Genomic DNA, 21422 nt, shown 5'->3' with positions numbered 1-21422 from the left:
CTGTCTTGCACTCTCTGCTGTTTTCAAATTTGTAACATGCCGTAACATAGTCATTGCGTCATACCCTGAAACCTGCTTCAACACCTGGATCCGTTCGAAGACTGTCAAACAGAAAACTGTAATAGTTGTGGAGCTGTACAGCTTGGAAACAGACGCTTTGTTCCAACTAGTCCATGCGACCAGATATCTTAAATTAATCTAGTCCCATTTGGCCCATTCCATTTTAAACCCTTCCAATTCATGTATCCATCTGGATGCCTTTTATATGTTGTAATTCAGCCAGCCTTCTCCACTTTCTCTGACCTGGTGCAAAAGAAGATGATTATTGTGGTTGGAGGGCAGTCATCTCAGTTCCAGGATCTTTCTGCAGGAGTAGTGTCCTAGGCCCAACCATCTTGAACTACTTCATCAATGACCTTCCCTCCATCACAAGGTCACAAGTGGGGTGTTCAGTATTGATTGTGTAATGTTCTTAACTCCTCGAGAGAACCGAGCCATCACCCCATACTATTCAATGTCATTACCATCACTGAATCCCAGCTATCAGCACCTTGGGGGCTATCATTGTTCAGAAACTGAACTGGACCAGTTATATGAATACTACAATTACAAAAGCAGATCAGAGGCTAAAAATCCTGCAGCAAGTAACTCACCACCTGACTACCAAAGTCTGGCCACCATCTGCAAAGCTCAAGTCAGGAGTGTGATGGATTGCTCCCTGCTTGCCTGGAAGAGTGCAGCTCCAATAGCACTCAAGAAGCTTGACGGCATCCAGGACAAAAACAGTCTATTTATGGCATCACATCCATGGACATTCACTCCCTCCAACAACTGACACTGCAGCAGCAATGTGTACCATCCACTGCAAAGATTTACCAAATCTCCTCACACATCTTCCAAACTCATGACCACTTTCATCTAGCACATCATGGGAACACTACCCACGCAAGTTCCCCTGCAAGCCACTCTCCATCCTCACTTAAAAATATATTGCTGTTTCTTCAGTGTGGTTGGGTCAAAATCCTGGAAGTCCCTCCCTAATGCTGCTGTGTCTGCCTACAGCACATGAATTGCAGCAGTTGAAGAGGCAGCTCACTACCATCTTCTCGAGCAACTAGGGATGGGCAATAAACGCTGGTCAGCCAACAATGCTCACATCCCATGAGTGAACAAAAATAAGTTAAACTCTTGCATTTACAGAAAGATACTTTTTTTTTGGCTCGTTAACCTGTCTGGATTTGAATGCTGATACTACAGTTTAAAGGACAGTGTTTTAACACATCTGTGATTAAATCATAACTAACCCTTTGATCTCAAAGGTTGTCAGTGTTAGTTTTAAAATAGTAAAGCAAGACTTGTGTTGTAGGACATTAAACACTAATTGAATTATAAACTAGAAGAAGATTATGGCAAAATAGAGCCATAAATTGGTGATTGCATTGTAGCAATTCAGTCAAAAACTGCAACTGGTTGTGAAAATTACATTCAATCTTTCCCCTAAATTGGGTTTTGAAATATTGTGTGTGTGTTGAATGGAGCATGTTGGGATACAAGCCAGAATCATTTGCAACTGCTTTAAGTTCAGATTATGGCTAATAGTTGTATGTTCATTTATATGAAATGTTTTCAGCATGGGTAATAGAGAAAATCTTATTGTTGATTTTGTTTTTACTGGTAATAGTTTAGTGCATCGCTTCTAAATAGAAGTTTATACTGACCTGTTTGCTTTCTTTAGAAGACCAATACTGATGCTATTTTTTCAAACAGTGTTTAAAAATTGAGTTTGACTTAGTTACTATCTTGCATATTCCCAGTGGCAGCTGGACTGCCTTGCTTGTCTGCTGAAGCTAATGTGCCAGTTTGCAGTTGATCCAGTTGACTTGGATCTGGCTTATCACGATATCTATGCCTGGTCTGGTATATCTGACAGCCATAGGAAAAGGACTTGGCCTGGTAAATCAAGAAAAGGAGCTGGAGATCATGGGAAAGGATTGCATATACCTCGTTTGACTGAGGCTAGTACCTTTTTCTAATTATTTTGCTATTTTATCAAGCTTCATCTGTAAATGTAGTTGATGGTATTGCACTTTGTGTCAGAGGAAATACAACTTTTCCTTTTATTTTTAGGTGTTTCTTGGTTTGGTGCATGGATCAAGTTTGATTTATCGATTAATGTCTGTTGCTTACACCTATAGCAACTTGGCTCATAGGTAATTTTTAAAAAATATTTTAAATTTATTTTTGCACTGTTTCAACAAGGGAATACCTGAAAGACTTCCAAAATATTGGGCTAAATCCTCCTGGAGAAACAATAGCATGTTAGTAACATACATAATTAATCATTTTCAAATTAGCCAGCAAGTTCAGGAAATGAAGCAGTACGTCATGAGATGCAAAGCCAAATAACTTGCTTTTTAATTATCACATTTTCTGGTATATTCAAGAATTTCCTGAACTTGTAAGCACTTGCCCCAAAATGTTGAACTCATAATAGAATGAAGCACCCCGTTTAATAATTTATTAATTAAATGGAAATTTCTCTAATCCAGAAAGATCTCAGTGTTAAAGTTTTATCTGTTATTAAATTGTTATTAGAAATATAACAATAATTTAAACCTTTTATAAAATCCCTTTTGTGTGTGTCTCTCTCCCTCTCACTCTCAATTCAATCTTTTTAATATTTCGATTTGCCTCTAGTATTGACTTTAAACCTTCTCCTATTTCTTTCCTATACTTAAAATCTCATTAGTAAAACAGAATCTTTCAGATTTTTTAATTTTTAAATGTTCTAAATGCTCTGACACAGTTGTACTGTTAATTAGCTCATACTTCAACAAGTTGTTCTATAAAAAAGACTTTGAAGCTTAAAGATGTAGGGAAAGGCCTGAGTAATAGAAACGCTGCAAGATTTTCCTGCTCCAGCAAGATTTAGCCCATTACAATTGCAACAAATTATATTTCACAAATAATTTAAGGAGCTTATTTATCAATTTTTGTTCTTTTTTTAATTAAAATTACAGAGTGCTTAAAGCTCAGTCAGATCACCGGTCCAGGCATGAGGGTATGTTATTTATACATCAGTTTATAATAGTCCATTGTTACTAAACTTAAACATCTGTGAGTTTATTACTTGCAATTTATTTATCATAATGTTTCGTCGTGTCAAGGTAATTTGTTAGAAGCTGTTTTATTCATTTTAAATTTCCTTGTTTAAAAAAGCTATTTGCAATAGTTAATTTTTTAATAGTTTGCTGAGATAAATGTGCAGGCATCATAAAGGAAACATTTAAATCTTCTGTCATTGACATCACAAACAATTGAAATACAATTGATGTTAAAACAGAAATTGCCTGAGGAATTCGGTAGGTCTTGCAGCATCTATGGAGAGAAAACAGAGTTAACATTTCAAGTTTAGTGACCCTAAACTCTGCTTTTTCTCCACAGATGCTGCCAGACCTGCTAGGTTCCTCCAGCAACTTCTGTTTTTGTTTGAGATCTTCAACATTTACAGTTCTTTGTTTTTTTTAATGCAGCATTATTTGTATTTTACTAACTGCAAATGAGACATTTAACGGTCAGCTGGGGTTGAGCAAAGTTTATAACTGGTTATATAAAGAAAAAAAACACTAATGTGATTTAAAGACAAAGTTGCTATAGTCTTACCAGACCACAGAAGTCCTACCGTTTCCAGTAATCCCACATTTAGCATGGCCAGTCCACCTAACCTGCATGTCTGTGGGAGGAAACTGGAGCACCCAGTGGAAACCCATGCGGATATGGGGAAAACATGTAAACTGTACACAGACAGTCACCTGAGGCTGAAATCTAACTCTGCTCCCTGACACTTATGAGGCAGCAGTGCTAAGCACTGAACCACTGTGCCGCTCTCATTAGAGAGACAGTTGGTGGTGGTCACCACATCTCAGGTGAGGGAAGAGGCTGAGAAAGCGAATTCGTAACTTCAATCGGTGTGGGAATTGAACCCATTCTATTGGCATCATTCTGCATTGCAAACCAGCCATCCAGCCAATCGAGCTAACTTAATCCCAATAATAAAGAAGTGCACGTCTGTCATATTAACCAGTTTCTTATTTCACATTTCAGTTACTCATTATGCTATGTGGCTATTAGTGAGTTGGGCTCACTGTTGTTCACTGGTCAAATCCAGCCTTGCAGACAGTGAACATCTACATGAATGGTTGAAAAAATTAACTCTTCTTGTACCAGAGGTAAGGCTAAACCTCATACATATGCTATAATACCTAATTATTAGTTGTAATAGATTTTTCTAGTTGCTTGTATAAACTGGTAGTTTCTTTAATATTAAACGTAAGGTATTTTATCAATAATTGACTTCTCTTTGTTCTAGACTTCAGTTCGACATGAAGCTTGCAACGGATTATATAAGTTGTGCCTGTCTGGTTTGGATGGTGGAGAATCGATAAATCGGTCTTTCCTTTTACTAGCTGCATCAACGTTACTTAAGTTTCTTCCTGATGCCCAAGCTTTGAAGCCAGTCAGAGTAAGAATTGTTTTAATCACTTGCAGGATGCTGACCAATAATGAAATGCTTACATATTATTTAATTCTTTTGGTGCTCATTGTCTTATCAGTGATGTCGAGAATGAATTTAACTCTCAGAAATAGGTGTGCTTGAGTTGGTAGGGATGGTTTTTCAAAATCTCAAATATGAATCCAACCCCCTTAAATTTTACTTCCATTTTCAATTTTATGCAGGTCAGCTTTGTGTGGGCTTTGACAAATTTGACTGCTAAATGGAGTTGAGTATCCAGTAATCAAGTGCCTTTCCATCACTTAGAGTCATAGAGATGTACAGCATGGAAACAGACCCTTCGATCCAACCCGTCCATGCCAACCAGACATCCCAACCCAGTCTAGTCCCACTTGCCAGCACCTGGCCCATATCCCTCCAAACCCTTCCTATTCATTAACCCATCCAAATGCCTCTTAAATGTTGCAATTGTACCAGCCGCCTCCATGTCCGCTGGCAGCTCATTCCAAACACGTACCACCCTCTGTGTGAAAAAGTTGCCCCTTAGGTCTCTCTTATATCTTTCCCATCTCACCCTAAACCTATGTCCTCTAGTTCTGGACTCCCCCACCCCAGGGAAAAGATTTTATCTATTTATCCTATCCATGCCCCTCGTAATTTTGTATATCTCTATAAGATCACCCCTCAGCCTCCGACACTCCAGGGAAAACAGCCCCAGCCTGTTCAGCCTCTCCCTATAGCTCAAATCCTCCAACCCTGGCAACATCCTTGTAAAACTTTTCTGAACCCTTTCAAGATTCACAACATCTTTCCGATAGGAAGGAGACCAGAATTGCATGCAATATTCCAACAGTGGCCTAACCAATGTCCTGTACAGCCGCAACATGACCTCCCAACTCCTGTACTCAATACTCTGACCAATAAAGGAAAGCATACCAAACGCCTTCTTCACTATCCTATCTACCTGCGACTCCACTTTCAAGGAGCTATGAACCTGCACTCCAAGGTCTCTTTGTTCAGCAACACTCCCTAGGACCTTACCATTAAGTGTATAAGTCCTGCTAAGATTTGCTTTCTCAAAATACAGCACCTCGCATTTATCTGAATTAAACTTCATCTGCCACTTCTCAGCCTATTGGCCCATCTGGTCCAGATCCTGTTATAATCTGAGGTAACCCTCTTTGCTGTCCACTACACCTCCAATTTTGGTGTCATCTGCAAACTTACTAACTATACCTCTTATGCCCACATCCAAATCATTTATGTAAATAACAAAAAGTAGAGGGCACAGCACCAATCCTTGTGGCACTCCACTGGTCACAGGCCTCCAGTCAGAAAAACTACCCTCCCACCACCACCCTCTGTCTTCTACCTTTTGAGCCAGTTCTGTCCCCAGATGGCTAGTTCTCCCTGTTTCCGTGAGATCTAACCTTGCTAATCAGTCTCCCATGGAGAACCTTGTCGAATGCCTTACTGAAGCCCATATAGATCACATCTATCACTCTGCCCTCATTAATCCTCTTTGTTACTTCTTCAAAAAACTCAATCAAGTTTGTGAGACATGATTTCCCATGCACAAAGCCATGTTGACTATCCCGAATCCGTCCTTGCCTTTCCAAATACATGTACATCCTATCCCTCAGGATTCCCTCCAAAAACTTGCCCACCACCGATGTCACTGATCTATAATTCCCTGGCTTGTCCTTACCACCTTTCTTAAACAGTGGCACCACATTAGCCAACCTCCAGTCTTCCGGCACTTCACCTGTGACTATCGATGATGCAAGTATCTCAGCAAGAGGCCCAACAATCACTTCTCTAGCTTCCCACAGAGTTCTCGGGTACACCTGATCAGGTCCTGGGGATTTATGCGTTTCAAGACATCCAGCACTTTCTCCTCTGTAATCTGGGCAAGGTGTCACCATCTATTTCCCTACGTTCTATATCTTCCATATCCTTTTCCACAGTAAATATTGATGTGAAATACTCGTTTAGTATCTCCCCCATTTTCTGCAGCTCCACACAAAGCCCGCCTTGCTGATCTTTGAGAGGTCCTATTCTCTCCCTAGTTACTCTTTTGATCTTAATGTATTTGTAAAACCCTTTTGGATCCTCCTTAATTCTATTTGCCAAAGCTATCTCGTGTCCCCTTTTTGCCCTCCTGATTTCCCTCTTAAGTATACTCCTACTGCCTTTATACTCTTCTAAGGATTCACTCGATCTGTCCTGTCTATACCTGACATATGCTTGCTTCTTTTTCTTCACCAAACCCTCAATATCTTCAGTCATCCTGCATTCCCTATACCTACCAGCCTTTCCTTTCACCCTAACAGGAATTTACTTTCTCCGGATTCTCATTATCTCATTTCCAAAGGCTTGCCATTTTCTAGCCGTCCCTTTACCTGCAAACATCTGCCCCCAGTCAGCTTTTGAAAGTTCTTGCCTAATACCATCAAAATTAGCCTTTCTCCAATTTAGAACTTCAACTTTTAGATCTGGTCTACCCTTTTCCATCACTATTTTAAATTTAATGGAATTATGGTCGCTGGCCCCAAAGTGCTCCCCCACTGACACCTCAGCCACCTGTCTTGCTTATTCCCCAAGAGTAGGTCAAGTTTTGCAATTTCTCTCGTAGGTACATCCACATACTGAATCAGAGAATTTTCCTGTACAGACTTAACAAATTCCTCTCCATCTAAACCCTTAACACTAAAGCAGTCCCAGCCTACTTGATCTATCCCTTGTTCCTTTGTACTCCCTCACAATAATTTCACTCCTTCAACTTTTATCGATTGTCCAACTGCTGTTCCTAACTTTGTTAATTTTCCCTTACTGATCTCCAATCCCCCACTGGAAAGAACAAGAAAGATTGTGACAAATAATGCAAGAGTCCCCTGTGCATCTGACGCCAATCAATGTTCAGTTGAGAATACTGGTGAAAATTATGGTTCATCTATGGAGTATTAGCCTATGTCCATGGCTCCACGGTTGGTTCAGCTATATAGGGGAGCATGTGGAAGACTGGAACAGCAGTTATGATTGGGGACTATATAGTTAGGAGAACAGACAAGTGTCTCTGTTGCAGATATGAATCAACAATGATCTGGTGCCTCCCTGGTCCCAGGGTCAAAGATATAACTGAGTGACTACATTGCAAAGCATTGTGAAAGTGTCAGGATGCACATTTAGTGTTGTTGTCCACATTGGTACCATAAACACAGATAAAGGTCCAGTGGTCAGAGTTAAGCAGCTAATGAGGAAACTCGCTAGCAGGATCTCAAAGGTATTAATTTCCCGACTGCTCCCAGCAGAAGGTATCCAAATTAAAAGTCCCCCGTTTGGCATGGTTTGGCTTCAGCATTAGCAAACTATGAGAATTGTAAATCTTGTTGAGCATAATGAGATTCACTGTGGCAATGTTTCGTGCAGTACATTACATATCTGACTTGTTTGACATTTTTGTGTAAACTCTCTCCCTGTGATGTGATATGATTTTAGAGGTTCATGATCACAGTTGTATCATAGGTAGTCAAACATTTGTCGCAATTTTCTGTTTTTTTGCATTTTGTTAGAGAACAACAGCCTTGATATGATACATTTAGTCAATTAGACAAAGAAAGTTCATGACCATGACAGGTGCAAGCATTTCACTGATCACAAAATCCTATAAGATGGAGCAGTTGGGACTCCGATTTTGAAGTAGTCGAAGTCCCTGACGTTGTGCAATCTTTGTTCTTCCCTTGGGCTGGTTGGAGAAGCTCTTGGTCTTCTCCCAAGAAGTTAATGTTCCTTTTCCCTGGACCTATGTCTTCCTCTCTCCCCACCCACCCATATTTATATTTTGAAGGTTGGCAGTCTTTGCTATGTCAATCACTTGTCTTAACCCTCTCAGCCAATGTTCATCGACAGCTGCCAATAATGCCAAAATGACCTTTGTTCTCTTGCCTGCCTCCATTTGATAGTTGGCTTTTGTAGTGATTGGAGCAAAGTTAGCCAGGTGGACCTCCATAAAATGTGATCAAAGTTTGGGTGAAGATTTGTAGCTCGGGTGCTCGTTGTTGTGGTTCTGTTCGCCGAGTTGGAAATTTTTGTTGCAAACGTTTCGTCCCCTGTCGAGGTGACATCCTCAGTGCTTGGGAGCCTCCTGTGAAGCGCTTCTGTGGTGTTTCCTCCGGCATTTATAGTGGCCTGTCCCTGCCGCTTCCGGTTGTCAGTTTCAGCTGTCCGCTGTAGTGGCCGGTATATTGGGTCCAGGTCGATGTGTTTGTTGATGGAGTTTGTGGATGAGTGCCATGCTTCTAGGAATTCCCTGGCTGTTCTTTGTTTCGCTTGCCCTATAATGGTAGTGTTGTCCCAGTCGAATTCATGTTGCTTGTCGTCTGCGTGTGTGGCTACTAAGGATAGTGGCGTTTCGTGGCTAGTTGATGTTCATGGATGCGGATTGTTAGCTGTCTTCCTGTTTTTCCTATATAGTGTTTTGTGCAGTCCTTGCATGGGATTTTGTACACTACATTAGTTTTGCTCATGCTGGATATCGGGTCCTTCGTTCTGGTGACTTGTTGTCTGAGGGTGGCTGTTGGTTTGTGTGCTGTTATAAGTCCTAGTGGTCGCAGTAGTCTGGCTGTCAGTTCTGAAATGCTCCTGATGTATGGTAATGGGGCTAGTTCTTTAGGTTGCGGCATGTCCTCGTTCCGTTGTCTTTCTCTTAGGCATCTGTTGATGAAATTGCGAGGGTATCCGTTTTTGGTGAATACATTGTACAGGTGTTCCTCTTCCTCTTTTTGCAGTTCTGGTGTGCTGCAGTGTGTTGTGGCCCTTTTGAATAGTGTCTTGATGCAACTTCGTTTGTGTGTGTTGGGGTGGTTGCTTTCATAGAATGTGAGTTCTCTGATTGGGGCTGTTAAACTGGTCCACTCAGGGAGCCCTGGCTGACAGATATAAATAGAGTGACAGGAGTTTTGTTCAGTCTAGGAACTGGCTCTGAGCTAGCTGCGTCATTGTCATGTATTGTGCACATATAAATACAGGGTGATTTGATGACTGAATACCAGCCTCATGTGGAGTTATTTCACTGGTAACGAGAGTGGGATTAATGATGTGACCATGCAAAAGTGCCTACTAGCTGAAGCTTTACTGGACTTGAAACAGACATTACAGCTGGCTTTGTCATTAGAAAATGTGGCAAGTGGAACTTATGAGTTACAGGGTCTTCCAACTGAAGTGGACACGCTTGCCAGACTAACTGAGCTTAGGGAGCATTACTTGAGTGAAGATAATTGCATAGCCTCACTCAGGGCATATCCTGAACAGAGGGACTCCAGATCAGCCCATAGCAAAATCACAAAACTAAGCCAAGCCTCAGCTAAACAGTTAAAATTCCTTGACGATCTGGGCTGGCAGGCAATTGTAGTTTAGACAACAGAAGAGTCCCACTTGATCTGAATTGAGTAAGAGAAGTCATAAGCCAGTATCCAGGAGAGTGTACAAGCTGGAAAGTTTACCTCCAGCTGGTTTGGAACAGTTAAATTGCTCAGCAAAATCCAAATCCGAATCGATCAAAATAATGGTTAAGTGATCACCCAGTTCTTGTGGAGGTTGATACCAGTCCGACTATATCAGTGATTGCAGAACTGGTCTTTAACAAAATTCGCTCTGGACTCCAATCTTGAGTTTGTGTACAATCTCGGCCAGGCTGAGAACCCATACTGGACAACCCCTACAAATTAAGAGGACACGTTTGCCTCTGGTCTCTTACTAGAAGCAGCTGGTTCAGTTACCACTGACTGTGGTAAAAGGCTCGGGCCCAACTCTGATGGGGCAAAATTGGTTGAGAAAGATTCACCTTGATTGGTTCAACATTTTTCAATTAGAAAATGACTGCCTGTCAGAATCCATGGGTTCTACCCCTCCGCCTAGTTTTGAAGAAACCTGTGAGGGCGCGATGGACACGGCAGATGTTGCAGCCCCAACATCGCTGTTACCGCCTGAAGAAGATGAATTTCGGCCGAGATGTTCAGAGTGCAAGAGGCAGGCTACGGTCCACAGTATTCAGGCAGAGTCGGAAGAACAGATTTGGTGCGACAAAGCCTCCAGAGAAGCTACAAGAAAAAGGACGGGCCCACGTCATAGGACTTTGAGAGGGAGGGATATAGTGATTGTAACGAGGTCAGGCAGGTGTACCTCCTACGGTATGAGTTCCTAGATTGGCCCAGGCTAACAGTCTTAATTAGGGAACTTTAACTGACAGAGATATAAACAAGAGTGTCAGGGGTTTTGTTCACTCTCGGAGCTGGCTCTGAGCTAGCTGGGTCAGTGTCATATATTACGCGCATGTAAATAAAAGATAGCTTGGTGAGAAAATACCAGCCTTTGTGGAGTTATTTCAGCTTTTCTTCTTAGCACAAAAATGCTTTACTTTCAAAATACTGCATTCAAAGTAGGGTAGTGTCATACCCGTTAAATATTATAATTGAGTGTGAAAGACTCGTTACTTCTGTTGCACAGTTAAATAAGATCTAGGCCTAGCTTTAAAGCCAATCTTCCCCTTAGGTTGTGGCTGAAATAGCACTGCCATTGTGGTAGAATTCAGTCCATAGGCAACAGAGCAAAGCAGGAGAGCTGCTGAACTTCATCGGGATTTTCAGTCAGTCATAGGAAGAGCCTCATCAAGCAGTGGCTCAGGTAGATTCCTGAAATGGTATCAGCCAGAAAGAAGGGATGCTCTGTACCTCTTACCTATGCCCATGTGCACAAAGACAACCCTATTCAGAAGACAACTGCAACTAAGCCAAGGGCTGACCCCAGCAGGCAGCTCACTGAGCTAAGAACTCACCCAGCATGAACACCAGCACCCCCCAGTTCACAGTTGGAGGGTCCACTACAGGTGGCGTTGAGAATAAAAGCTTGCACTTTTCTTTTATACCAGTTTTCTTAGCAAGTTATTTTGTTTTACGTATTATTTCATTTAGAAGTGTAGTTATTTAAAGCACTGCATTACAACTTAGTGTGTAGGTACAATGTTATTTTTTTTCTCTGCGAAGGAAGGCCTACAGATCTTAATTCCAGTTTTGACAGTGATTCTTGTGGTAATCAATGCTATAGTTAGTCTTTTCACTTAAAATCAAGATTGCATTCCAGAAAATCACAGCTTTAAGTGAGGACACTCTGTAATGCATGCAAGTGAGTATACAAATTGGAGGATAGAGCTGCTGAATGTGTAGCGAGAAAGCTCGTCTCTCGATTCTTTGAAATTGGGAGTAGTTTTGGACAAGATGGGACATGTACAGGCTTGATGAGTTGTACCTAACAGAACAGGGACACGTTTCCTTATGGGCTGATTTGCTAGTGCTATTGAGTTGGTTTTAAACTAACTTGCCAGGGGTGGAGGAACCAGGAGGCAATATTAGAGAACAACACCAAGGTGTTCAAAGAGGTAGATAACACCAGTCTAGAAAATAGTAAGATATGGGATTGGAGATAAACAGGGTATAATAATGTCTAAATTACAATTACTGTTGTGGATGGGAGAAAGTGAGGACTGCAGCTGCTCGAGATCAGAGTTGAGTGTGGTGCTGGAAAAGCACAGCAGGTCAGGCAGCATCCAAGGAGCAGGAGAATCGATGTTTTAGGCTTTAGCCGTTCACCAGGAATGAAGGGCTTATGCCCAAACCATTGATTCCTCCTGCTCCTCGGATGCTACCTGACCTGCTGTGCTTTCCAGCACCACACTCTCAACTACTGTTATAGATGGGTCAAGGATAGAATTTGTTTAACTAGATTTAAGAATCACTGGAAATACCTTTTCATTGTTTGGTTTATTCTGTTATGCACCAAGTAGGAGGAAACGTGGAGGAATACATGTGCAAGGAAATTGAGGAGAGCTAGAAGAATTGTAGAGTAGTTATAATGGTTTCTTTAATTATCTGAATATGTACTGTGTTAAAATTATAAAGGGCAGGAATTCATAGAATATGTTCAGAAGAACTTTGCACATCAGTTCCTTTCAGTCCGATGGGAAAGGAGGTATTGCTGGTCCTAGTTCTTCGAACTGAGTTAGGCCAAGTAGATCATATGTCAGTAATGGAGCACTTACGGTGATCATTGAAGTTATTTTTAATCAACCCTGTTCAGTTGTGTTACGACATCTATTGAGCTGGTGGGAGTTGAATGTGGACCTTCTGGTTCAGAGGTAGGGTTACAATTGATCCAGAAGACTGGAGAATTGCAGTCAACCTTTGTTCAAAAGAAGGCATAAGGATAATCCCAGCAATTACATGACAGCCAATTTAAAGTAAAAATAAAGTGTTTGAGAAGTACAGCAGGTTTGGCAACATCTGTGGAGAGAGGAACAGTTAACACTTGTGTCTGATCTGATTCTTCTTCAGAACTAAAAGGGACTGGAAAATGGTATGTTTATGCTGCTGACAGAGGAGGAGGAGGAATGAGTGAAAACAAATTATAAAATGCCCAGAATGAAATATAAGGGGACTGTTAATTGTGGTAACTGGGGGCAGAGAAAGATAAATTAGGTATAAATTAATTTGTGAAAAAGAGAAAATGCATCCACGCTACTGAAAGCAAAGGCAAGGGGCAAACAAGACAGCCAGAGGAAGGTGGGATGTAATAAAAATGAAGGACAGGTCATAGTGTGAAGTTGTCAAATTCAGTGCTGAGAAACTAAATGATCCAAGCAGAAAATAAGATGTCATTTTCCAATTTGTGTTACACTTCATTGGAACACTGGAGCAGGCTCTGAACAGAAATGTTACCATGGAATCAAAGTAATTTATTTAAGTGACAAGCAACGTAATGGTCAGGGTTATTCCTTTGGACAATGTAAACGTGAAGAAAGTGAGGTCTGCAGATGCTGGAGATCAGAGCTGGAAATGTGTTGCTGGAAAAGCGCAGCAGGTCAGGCAGCATCCAGGGAACAGGAGAATCGACGTTTCGGGCATAAGCCCTTCTTCAGGACCAATGTAAACATGTTCCAATTTAACAATGGTTGAAGAAGCTTTTTACATGAATACAAGAATAAAATTAACAGTTACTTGGGCGAGTGTGACATTAATTAAGGAAAACCAGTGTGGGATTTGTTAAGGGTAAACAGCATTTAATTAACTTGATGGTGTTTTGAAGAGATAAGGAGATAGATGTATGCTTGTACTTCCAAGGCAGTTGATGAAGTCCCATACAACAGACAAATGAGCAAAGTTAAAACTTGTGAACTGAAAGATTCATAGGAGGTTAGCTGATTCACAGCAAACTATATTGATGGATTTTTTTTAGTTTCAAGAAAGGTTTGTACTGGGCTTTCCCAAAACCTTGGTTACCTCTGCAGTTGTTCAGTTTTTTTATGCTAGAGGAAAGATATAGGCTAGAGAGGGTGTAGAAAAGATTTGTGAGAATGGCTCAAGGCTTTGAGGAACTTTAGTCATGTAAATAGAGTGGAGAATATGGGTCTGTTCTCTCAATGTTCTCAAAAGGAAATTTTGATTAGTATGCTAAATCATGAGGGTCTGGGCAGAGTAGATGGGGAGAAACTGTCCTTAGTTTAAGAATTGAAAACCGTAGGGCACCAATTCAAGGTGATTGCTAAACAAAGCAACAGCAGCATGACTTTTTTTTTGTACAGTGTGTAGAATTCTCTACCTGAACTTATGGTAGAAGCAGATTTAATCATGGGTATGGTAAGGGAAAGTAGTATTTTCTGAAGAGAAGGATTTGCTGTCTAGCACGTGTTACTTTACATCTCAGCCATTAGTGCTGTTGTGTAAAGGAATTTGTATGGGGAGAAAAGTTCAGAAAGTTTTACCTTAATTTTGCTCTTCGAGAATTCCCATTAATTTGGCTTGCTGTGCTTCTTGTTTATGACATAGCATCACATTACAGAAATTTAATGAAATATGATACACATTGCAAAATAATAATGAACCAATTTTGTTTCTAATTACATACATTTTCTCTTTATGCAATTTATAATTCAAATGTTCAGTGTCATTTTGAGGTCTACTCTGTGTTAAAATCCTATGGACATAGCTGGCACATTTCTATATAAAGGGAACTTTGAGAGAAAACTGCTTCATACGCTGTATCCCCCATGAATGCATCCGCAGCTGGACAAGCCTGAGCTCTGGATTTTGGAACTTGAGGAGGGAGTAGTGTCTCTGTTGTGTGTCTACGTTTGTGGAGGTGGTCACACTGCAGATTAGATGCATACAGGCAGAGAGGAAATGTGTGACAATCAGGTAAGTGGTGGTGAAGTCCCTAAACCTATCATGCTTGATAATCTGTATTCCATTTTGGAAATTAGTGAAATTCCCCAAGGAGATTGCAGCCAGTCACAAATCCATGGTACCAAGTGTGTCTCAGTTGTGGGAGTGCAGGGAAAGGAGGACAGTAATGCTGGATTCTACAATTAAGGGATCAGTGTGCTTTTGCAGTATTAAACCTGACTCCAGGATGGTGTGTTTGTCCCCTTGATACCAGGGTCAACTACGTCACTCAGCAATTGCAGGACATCCTTCTTGGGGGTGGAGGGGGGCAAGTGCAATCAGCAAGAGCTTTATTGAAGAGGTGTTCACTGCAGGCAGCAAGGTTATGCTAATAGTCAATGATGTCATCATTAAAATCTTTTTGAAGATTCCTCCAACAAAAACATTCACTATATTTACAGTCATATAGGCAACAGTTAGTAGGTAAGACATTCTGGAGGAAATAGATTCCTGTGTGGCTGATGGCGTACTTCAGACATCTTTTTTTTTGTTGGGTTTAACCTCTGCTGTTTTAAGTGTATTAGGACTATTATCTGTTATTGCCTTTTCCTGAGATGACTGAATGCTTGAAGTGAATGCTTGCACAGTCGTGGTATTCTCCACTAAGGGTACTGTCTTCCTCAGATCCTCTCATCACTGTTCTGTCCTCCGGTATATCCAGCCTTTATTTGGCAGAGCTATTTGTGAATCTTCCATTAATGTTTCTGTCTGTTATGAAGTTGGGCAGAATAATAGGGAATTGAAAATCAGACTACGTTCCCTTTGAGAAGAAAAGTGTTCTTTAATTTGAGAGTTCAGCAGCGAAGAGAGTCTGTGAGCAGCTGTGGAAGACAGACTATTTTAAAATGTTTTGTTAATGGATGCCTGACTGTAATAAAACCTCTTTTGGCCTGTATAAAAGCTCTTTCACGTGAATCTTTCTGTTTCCAATTTTTGTTTTGCTGTAATCAGTTATGAAGGCTTGAGAATGATTTCAAGATTTCCTAGCAAGCCCCAAAATACACGTGATTTACATTTTAGGTGTTGGTGCCTCAGCTGTGGCTTTTGTTTTTGAAGGGGACTTGTGTAGCCCCTTGGTGTCAATGATATGGCCTATGTTCGATGAAAGATTTTTTAAAAAATTCACGTTAAAAAATTCTTCGGACTGAATTTTCAAGTCTCTGTAAAGTGGTATTCAAATTGTGGAGATGTTGTGACTGAAATATTGGCTAGTTAGCATTGGACTCTTTACTTAAAAGCTGATCCAAGGCATGTTGAAATAACATAGGTGTAGGTCTGATCCCAAATGGAAGTCTCTTGTATTTGAATCTCCTTTTATGTGTTACAATCACAAAGTATTTCTGTGACTCAGGATCTACATTTTATCAAGAAATAGGCTTGGCTAAAGTCAATGTTACTGAAAAGCTTACCTTCAGCTAGTCCAACAAATACATTAAAAATAAAGAACAGTGGATGCCAGAGATCTAAAACAAACAAAAACAGAAATTGTTGGAGAAACTCAGCAAATCTGGCAGTATCTGTGGAGTTAAAACCGAGTTAATGTTTTGAGTCCAGTGGTCCTGGATTTTTAAGCAGTCCCGTCTCATTACCAGTTTTGTTCGTATTACATTTCCAGGACTAGGAGGCTGAGTGTTAAACAGTAGAAGCTTTATTAAGGAGATGTTCATTTTACAAGCAGCAAGATTAGATGAGAATGGCTAATGACATCATCATTATGTAATGTGATCAACTCAGTGACCGTTCTCTATACTTAACACACATACATAACAAAATTGAAAAGCAAGACTCCAAATGCAGTAATCTCAGGATTATGCTCGGTGCTGCAGGCTAGTGAACAGGATAATTGATTAAATAAACACGTGGCTGGAAAACTAATTTAGGAGGGAGTTTTGTTAGTGCTGCAGGGTGGATTTAAACGAGCTTGTTGAGGATGAGAACCTGAGGGGTAAACCATATAGGAAAGAAGTCAAGTTGGTAGCAGGAATTAGAAAACTAGCTCGGGAGACTAAAAACAAAGCTGAGCAACATGTATGTTTTGAGCACAGAATTATTTCTAAAAGACAAAGTGTAAGGACATTCTCTGTCTGAATGTATTCGCAACAAGGTAGATTCGTCCAAAGGCACAAATAGAGGAACATGGATATGCTGTAATTGCCATCACAGAAGCATGGCTGCAGGGTGGCTAGGATTGGGAACTGAATATGCTTGGATAGACAAACAAGAAACAGAGGTGGAATTGCATTGATAGTAAGGGATGGGATCAGTACATTTTCCTACTAATCTGAGATCATCCCTTAATGTGTGGAATCAGTGTCGGGTGAAAGTAAGAAACTGCAAGAGGCAGAAGATGTTTTCTAGATTTATTTATGGGTCACCAAATATCACTGGTAGTGTGGGGTATGTATTAATCAGGAGATGAGAGAAGTATGTAGCATGGGCAACACAATGATCAAGAGTACCCTCAATCTGCATATATACATGGTAAGCCAACTGAGCACTCAAACTGTGAAGGGCAAGTTTTGGGAATGTCTTGGGGATTGTTTTCTAGAGCAGTATGTTGAGGATTCATCTAGTGGACACACTATTTTTGATCTAGTATATGTAATAAAACAGTGCTCATTAACAATCTTGTTGCAAAAGAAACTTTTAAGAATGAGTGACCACAATGATAAAGTTTTACATTATTTCTGAAAGTGAGTGGGTTCATTCTGAAGCAAGAGTTTAAATTTGAATGAGGGAAATTATCAAGGTATGAGTATCAGATCGGCTGAAATGGATTGGGCTAAGTATGTTAAAAGGCATCTCTATACAAAGGTATTGGATAGTCGTTCAATACTATTACATGGCTTAGCAGCAACTATACATTACTTCAAGGTACAAAAACCCAAAAAGGGTCAGTCAGCTGTGGCTGACGGTTGCAATTAAGGATTGTGTGAGATCAAAAGAAAAGGCATATAAAGTTGCCAGAAATTATAGTAATTCTGAAGCTTGGGAAGTTTTTATATTACAACAAAGGAGGATCAAGAAACTGTTAAGGAAAGGGAGAATAATCTGAATGCCATCTATTCAGGGGGTACATGACTTATAGACACCCGATTTAAACAAAACATCATCCTTATGAATGCAATCCCGTGAATGGGTGTAATTTTAAAGCCATGATATACAGTCGTTTCCTGAACTTATGAACAGCTGCTTTACTTTGTCCTGCATTGTGTTCCAACTGCGTACAAATTGACCCCTGAATTGGCTCCAGAATGAAACTCATTCACAACCCGGGAGCTACTTGTATATGTAAAGTAGAAACATTTAGCTAGGGTGATTGTAGGTCATTTACAGGCAGAGTCGGGAGAATTTATAACGTGTTATAGAGATTTGTCTGAAAAGCTATGAAGTTACAGTAAATCCTCTATCTGCAAAATCACAAATGTGCCTATCCGCACCAAAAAATAAGTAACAACAAAAATCAACATTCATAAGCAAACTATGACATTCCTGTCATATTGTTTAATCATTTTAACCTATTTTCGATGTGGTCTGCTTTTCTTCATCCGTGGGACTTCTCAGGAACGGAACCCTCGCGAATAATGAGGAGTGACTGTGCTTTGTGTCTGTTTCCACCCGATGAAGATGCAAGAAATCTCCCAGAATTTGAGATCCAAGCAGCTACAGAGGATGTGAGGATTCAAAGGAAATTAGTATTTTAAGATGATAGTTCTGGAGAAATTAATGCTGCTGAACATCCCAGAATGTTGAAGAAGTAGATAGGTTGGTCGTCATCTTCCAAAATTCCATAGTGCCTGGACTGATTCTGCAGATTGAAAACAAGTAAACATCACCCAACTATTTAAGAAGGGAATGAGAGAGAAAACAAGACACTACAGACCTATTAGCTATCCATCAGTAGCAGGGAAAATCCTAGAACCTATTATATGATAAATATACATTGGGATAATAACAATCTAGTTGGGCAGTATAAGCATGGATTAAGGAATAGGAAATTGTTTGACAAGCTTTTTGGAGTTTTTCTGAGGATGATAACAAAATTGATAAATGATTGATGGATGATAGTATACTTGGATTTTCCAAATGCTTCTGATAAGGTCCCAATTCCCCTACCATAGGAAGTTGGTTAACAAAATTAAATAATATGGGATAAGAGTGCATGGGCTGGCATGGATTAAGGATTGGCTAATAGACAGAAAACAGCAAGGATAAACAGGTCATTGTCATATTGGCAGGCTGTGACTGGTGGATGCTGCAAGGATCAAAAGTTGGTTCCAGCTGTTCACAATATATATCAATGATTTGGATGCGAGGACCAAATGTAATATTTTTAAAGTTGCAGGTGATACAAAGCTCAGCAGGACACTGTTATTAGGAAGATATGAAGAGGTTTCATGAGGATTTTGACCAACTTATTGATTCTGTGAGAACATGGTTTATGAGATGCAGTGTGAAAATATGTGAAGTTATATGCGAGAAATAAGAGATGTTCAGAGTATTTCTTAAATGTAAGAAAATGGAAAGTGCAAATGCACAAAGAGGCCTGGCTGCCCTTCACAGCAGGCCACTGAAGGTTTAAATGTAGATGCAGGAAGCCATCTGGAAGGTACTTGGAATGTGCCTGTATTGCAAGAGAATTAAGAGTACAGGATAAATTAAGTCTTTCTTGAGTTGTAGAGGAGCTTGGTTAGTTTGCCTACTGTGTGTCGCCTACCTGTTTCAAATGTTCAGATTTGTTCCTCGAATCATGGGATGTCGAAGGAAGAAAGATTGGACAAGCTAGGCTTGTACTCACTCTGATTTAGAAGAATGTGAGGTGATCGTATTGAAGCTTACAGAATAATGAAAGGAATAGAGAGTGTAGATATATTAAGATGTTTTCTATGCCTAAGGAATCTAAAACCAGCAGCACAATTTATAAATAATGGAAATATCACTGAGGACCAGGTTAGGAGAAATATTTTTGCTTCAAGGGTTAAGTATCTTTTAAATTATCTACACCAGACGGCAGTGGAAGCTCAATCATTGAGTACATTTAAGGTCGAGATTGATAAGATTTCTGATTACTGTTGATGTTCAGGGTTATGGGATAGTGTGGGTAAAAGGCATTTAAGTGTTCAAGCAGCCATGATTATATTGAATGGTGGAACAGGCTCGATGGGCTAAATTGCCTACTTTAATTCTGATTTTAAATTGAAAATGAAACTCACTAACTTTAACATAGAAATGCTGCAATTTAAAAACTATTCTATTTTATTTTTCAGGAGTTGGATTATGAAGAGGAGCCACTGTTGCGAGCAGGTTGCAAGGAATATTTCTGGTTACTTTGTAAACTGATTGATAACATTCATGTAAAAGATGCTAGTCAGGTATGCAGTTATGAGTTCATTTGTTCCTTAATATTGACAATTAATGATGGACCAATAGCCTACTGTTGCAATTGCTGACAGTCCCTCATTTTTATAATCTGAACATTTTATATTTATCTTAAGCACTGTTCCACTAAGCTGCATGCTTGTATGCTGCAAAATAGGCCATTTGGATATTTTATAATCAACCTATTTAGAACTGTTAATACACACCTCGAGAGCAGGTGGAATGTGAACCCTGGCTGTGTGTATCAAAAGTAGGGACACTACCACTGCACCAGAAGAACCCAATAAACAATGCATCTAAATATTTTCTGATCAACTTGTTCAACAATGTTATTACACGTTCCTGGAACAGGTGGAACTTGAACCCAGGCTTCCTGGCTCATGTTTGGAAATACTGCCCCTATACCACAGGCCTCTATAAACCAGTCCAACTAGGTATTTCAAATCATGCTCAGACATGTCACAATATATATTAGAAACAGGTGGGACTTGAACCTGGGCCTCCTGAATCAGAAAACAGTCCATTGAGATATTTTCAAATCAACCTATTCAGGAAGATGCTTTGATTTACCTCTTGGAGATATATATGCTGGCCTTGTGGCCCAGAGTTAAGGACAATATCACAAGAGCTGCCAAAGATACAGAATGTAGCCATTTCTAATTAACGTGTTTGATGATGGTATTACATACCTCGGGACCATGTGGGACTTGAACCTGGGTCTCCTGACTCAGAGGTAAGGTCATGACCATTGTGCCACAGGAAGCTGATAAAACAGTCCATCTAGGTATTTCTAATCAATCTGTTCAGGTATGTTACACACGTCTGAAATAGGTGGGACTTGATTCCACTACCTGGCCCAGAGGCACGGACACTACCATGGTGCTTTGAAACCATGAAGCAGTCCATCTGGATATTTTGCAACCGTCTGTTCAGATATGCTATGACAGACTTAGGTGTCATGGTTCAGAGGTAGGGGCTATGACTGTGCCACCATAACCCTGAAACAGTCCATCTAGGTATTTACTCGTCGACCTGTTCAATGAGCACCTCTGGAGCAAGTGGAACTTGAACCCAGGCTTCCTGGTTCAAACATAGGAACATTGCCACTGAACCACACCAGCATATCATTCAAGAGATGGTTGGTGGTGAGTTTAACCTTAAGATCACCACGCCTCAGGCGAGGGGCACGATGAGAAGGTTCATGGTAACCTTGGCCAGTGTGGGAACTGAACTGTCACAGTTGCTGTCACTGTGCATCA

At 40.3% G+C, this 21422-nt stretch overlaps 1 protein-coding gene across 6 annotated transcripts in view; it reads left to right on the top strand.

The window, feature by feature from the left end:
* usp34 (ubiquitin specific peptidase 34) overlaps positions 1-21422 on the top strand; it is a 381006-nt gene that overhangs the window by 210992 nt on the left and 148592 nt on the right. For all 6 annotated transcript variants that reach the window (XM_087991428.1, XM_087991429.1, XM_043696074.2 and 3 more), the window contains 6 exons: positions 1815-2015; positions 2128-2210; positions 3021-3061; positions 4105-4229; positions 4370-4522; positions 20052-20156. In XM_087991428.1, the coding sequence (XP_087847554.1) occupies positions 1815-2015; positions 2128-2210; positions 3021-3061; positions 4105-4229; positions 4370-4522; positions 20052-20156 (708 nt within the window). The remainder of the gene's footprint in view (positions 1-1814; positions 2016-2127; positions 2211-3020; positions 3062-4104; positions 4230-4369; positions 4523-20051; positions 20157-21422) is intronic.

This window comes from Chiloscyllium plagiosum, unplaced genomic scaffold (genome assembly GCF_037043375.1).
Source record: "Chiloscyllium plagiosum isolate Xiang-an unplaced genomic scaffold, Cpla_swu_hap1 HiC_scaffold_10, whole genome shotgun sequence".
Taxonomy (NCBI): Eukaryota; Metazoa; Chordata; class Chondrichthyes; order Orectolobiformes; family Hemiscylliidae; genus Chiloscyllium; species Chiloscyllium plagiosum.
The sequence above is the reverse complement of the archived record's forward strand: the minus strand, read 5'-3'. Positions and strand labels throughout refer to the sequence as shown.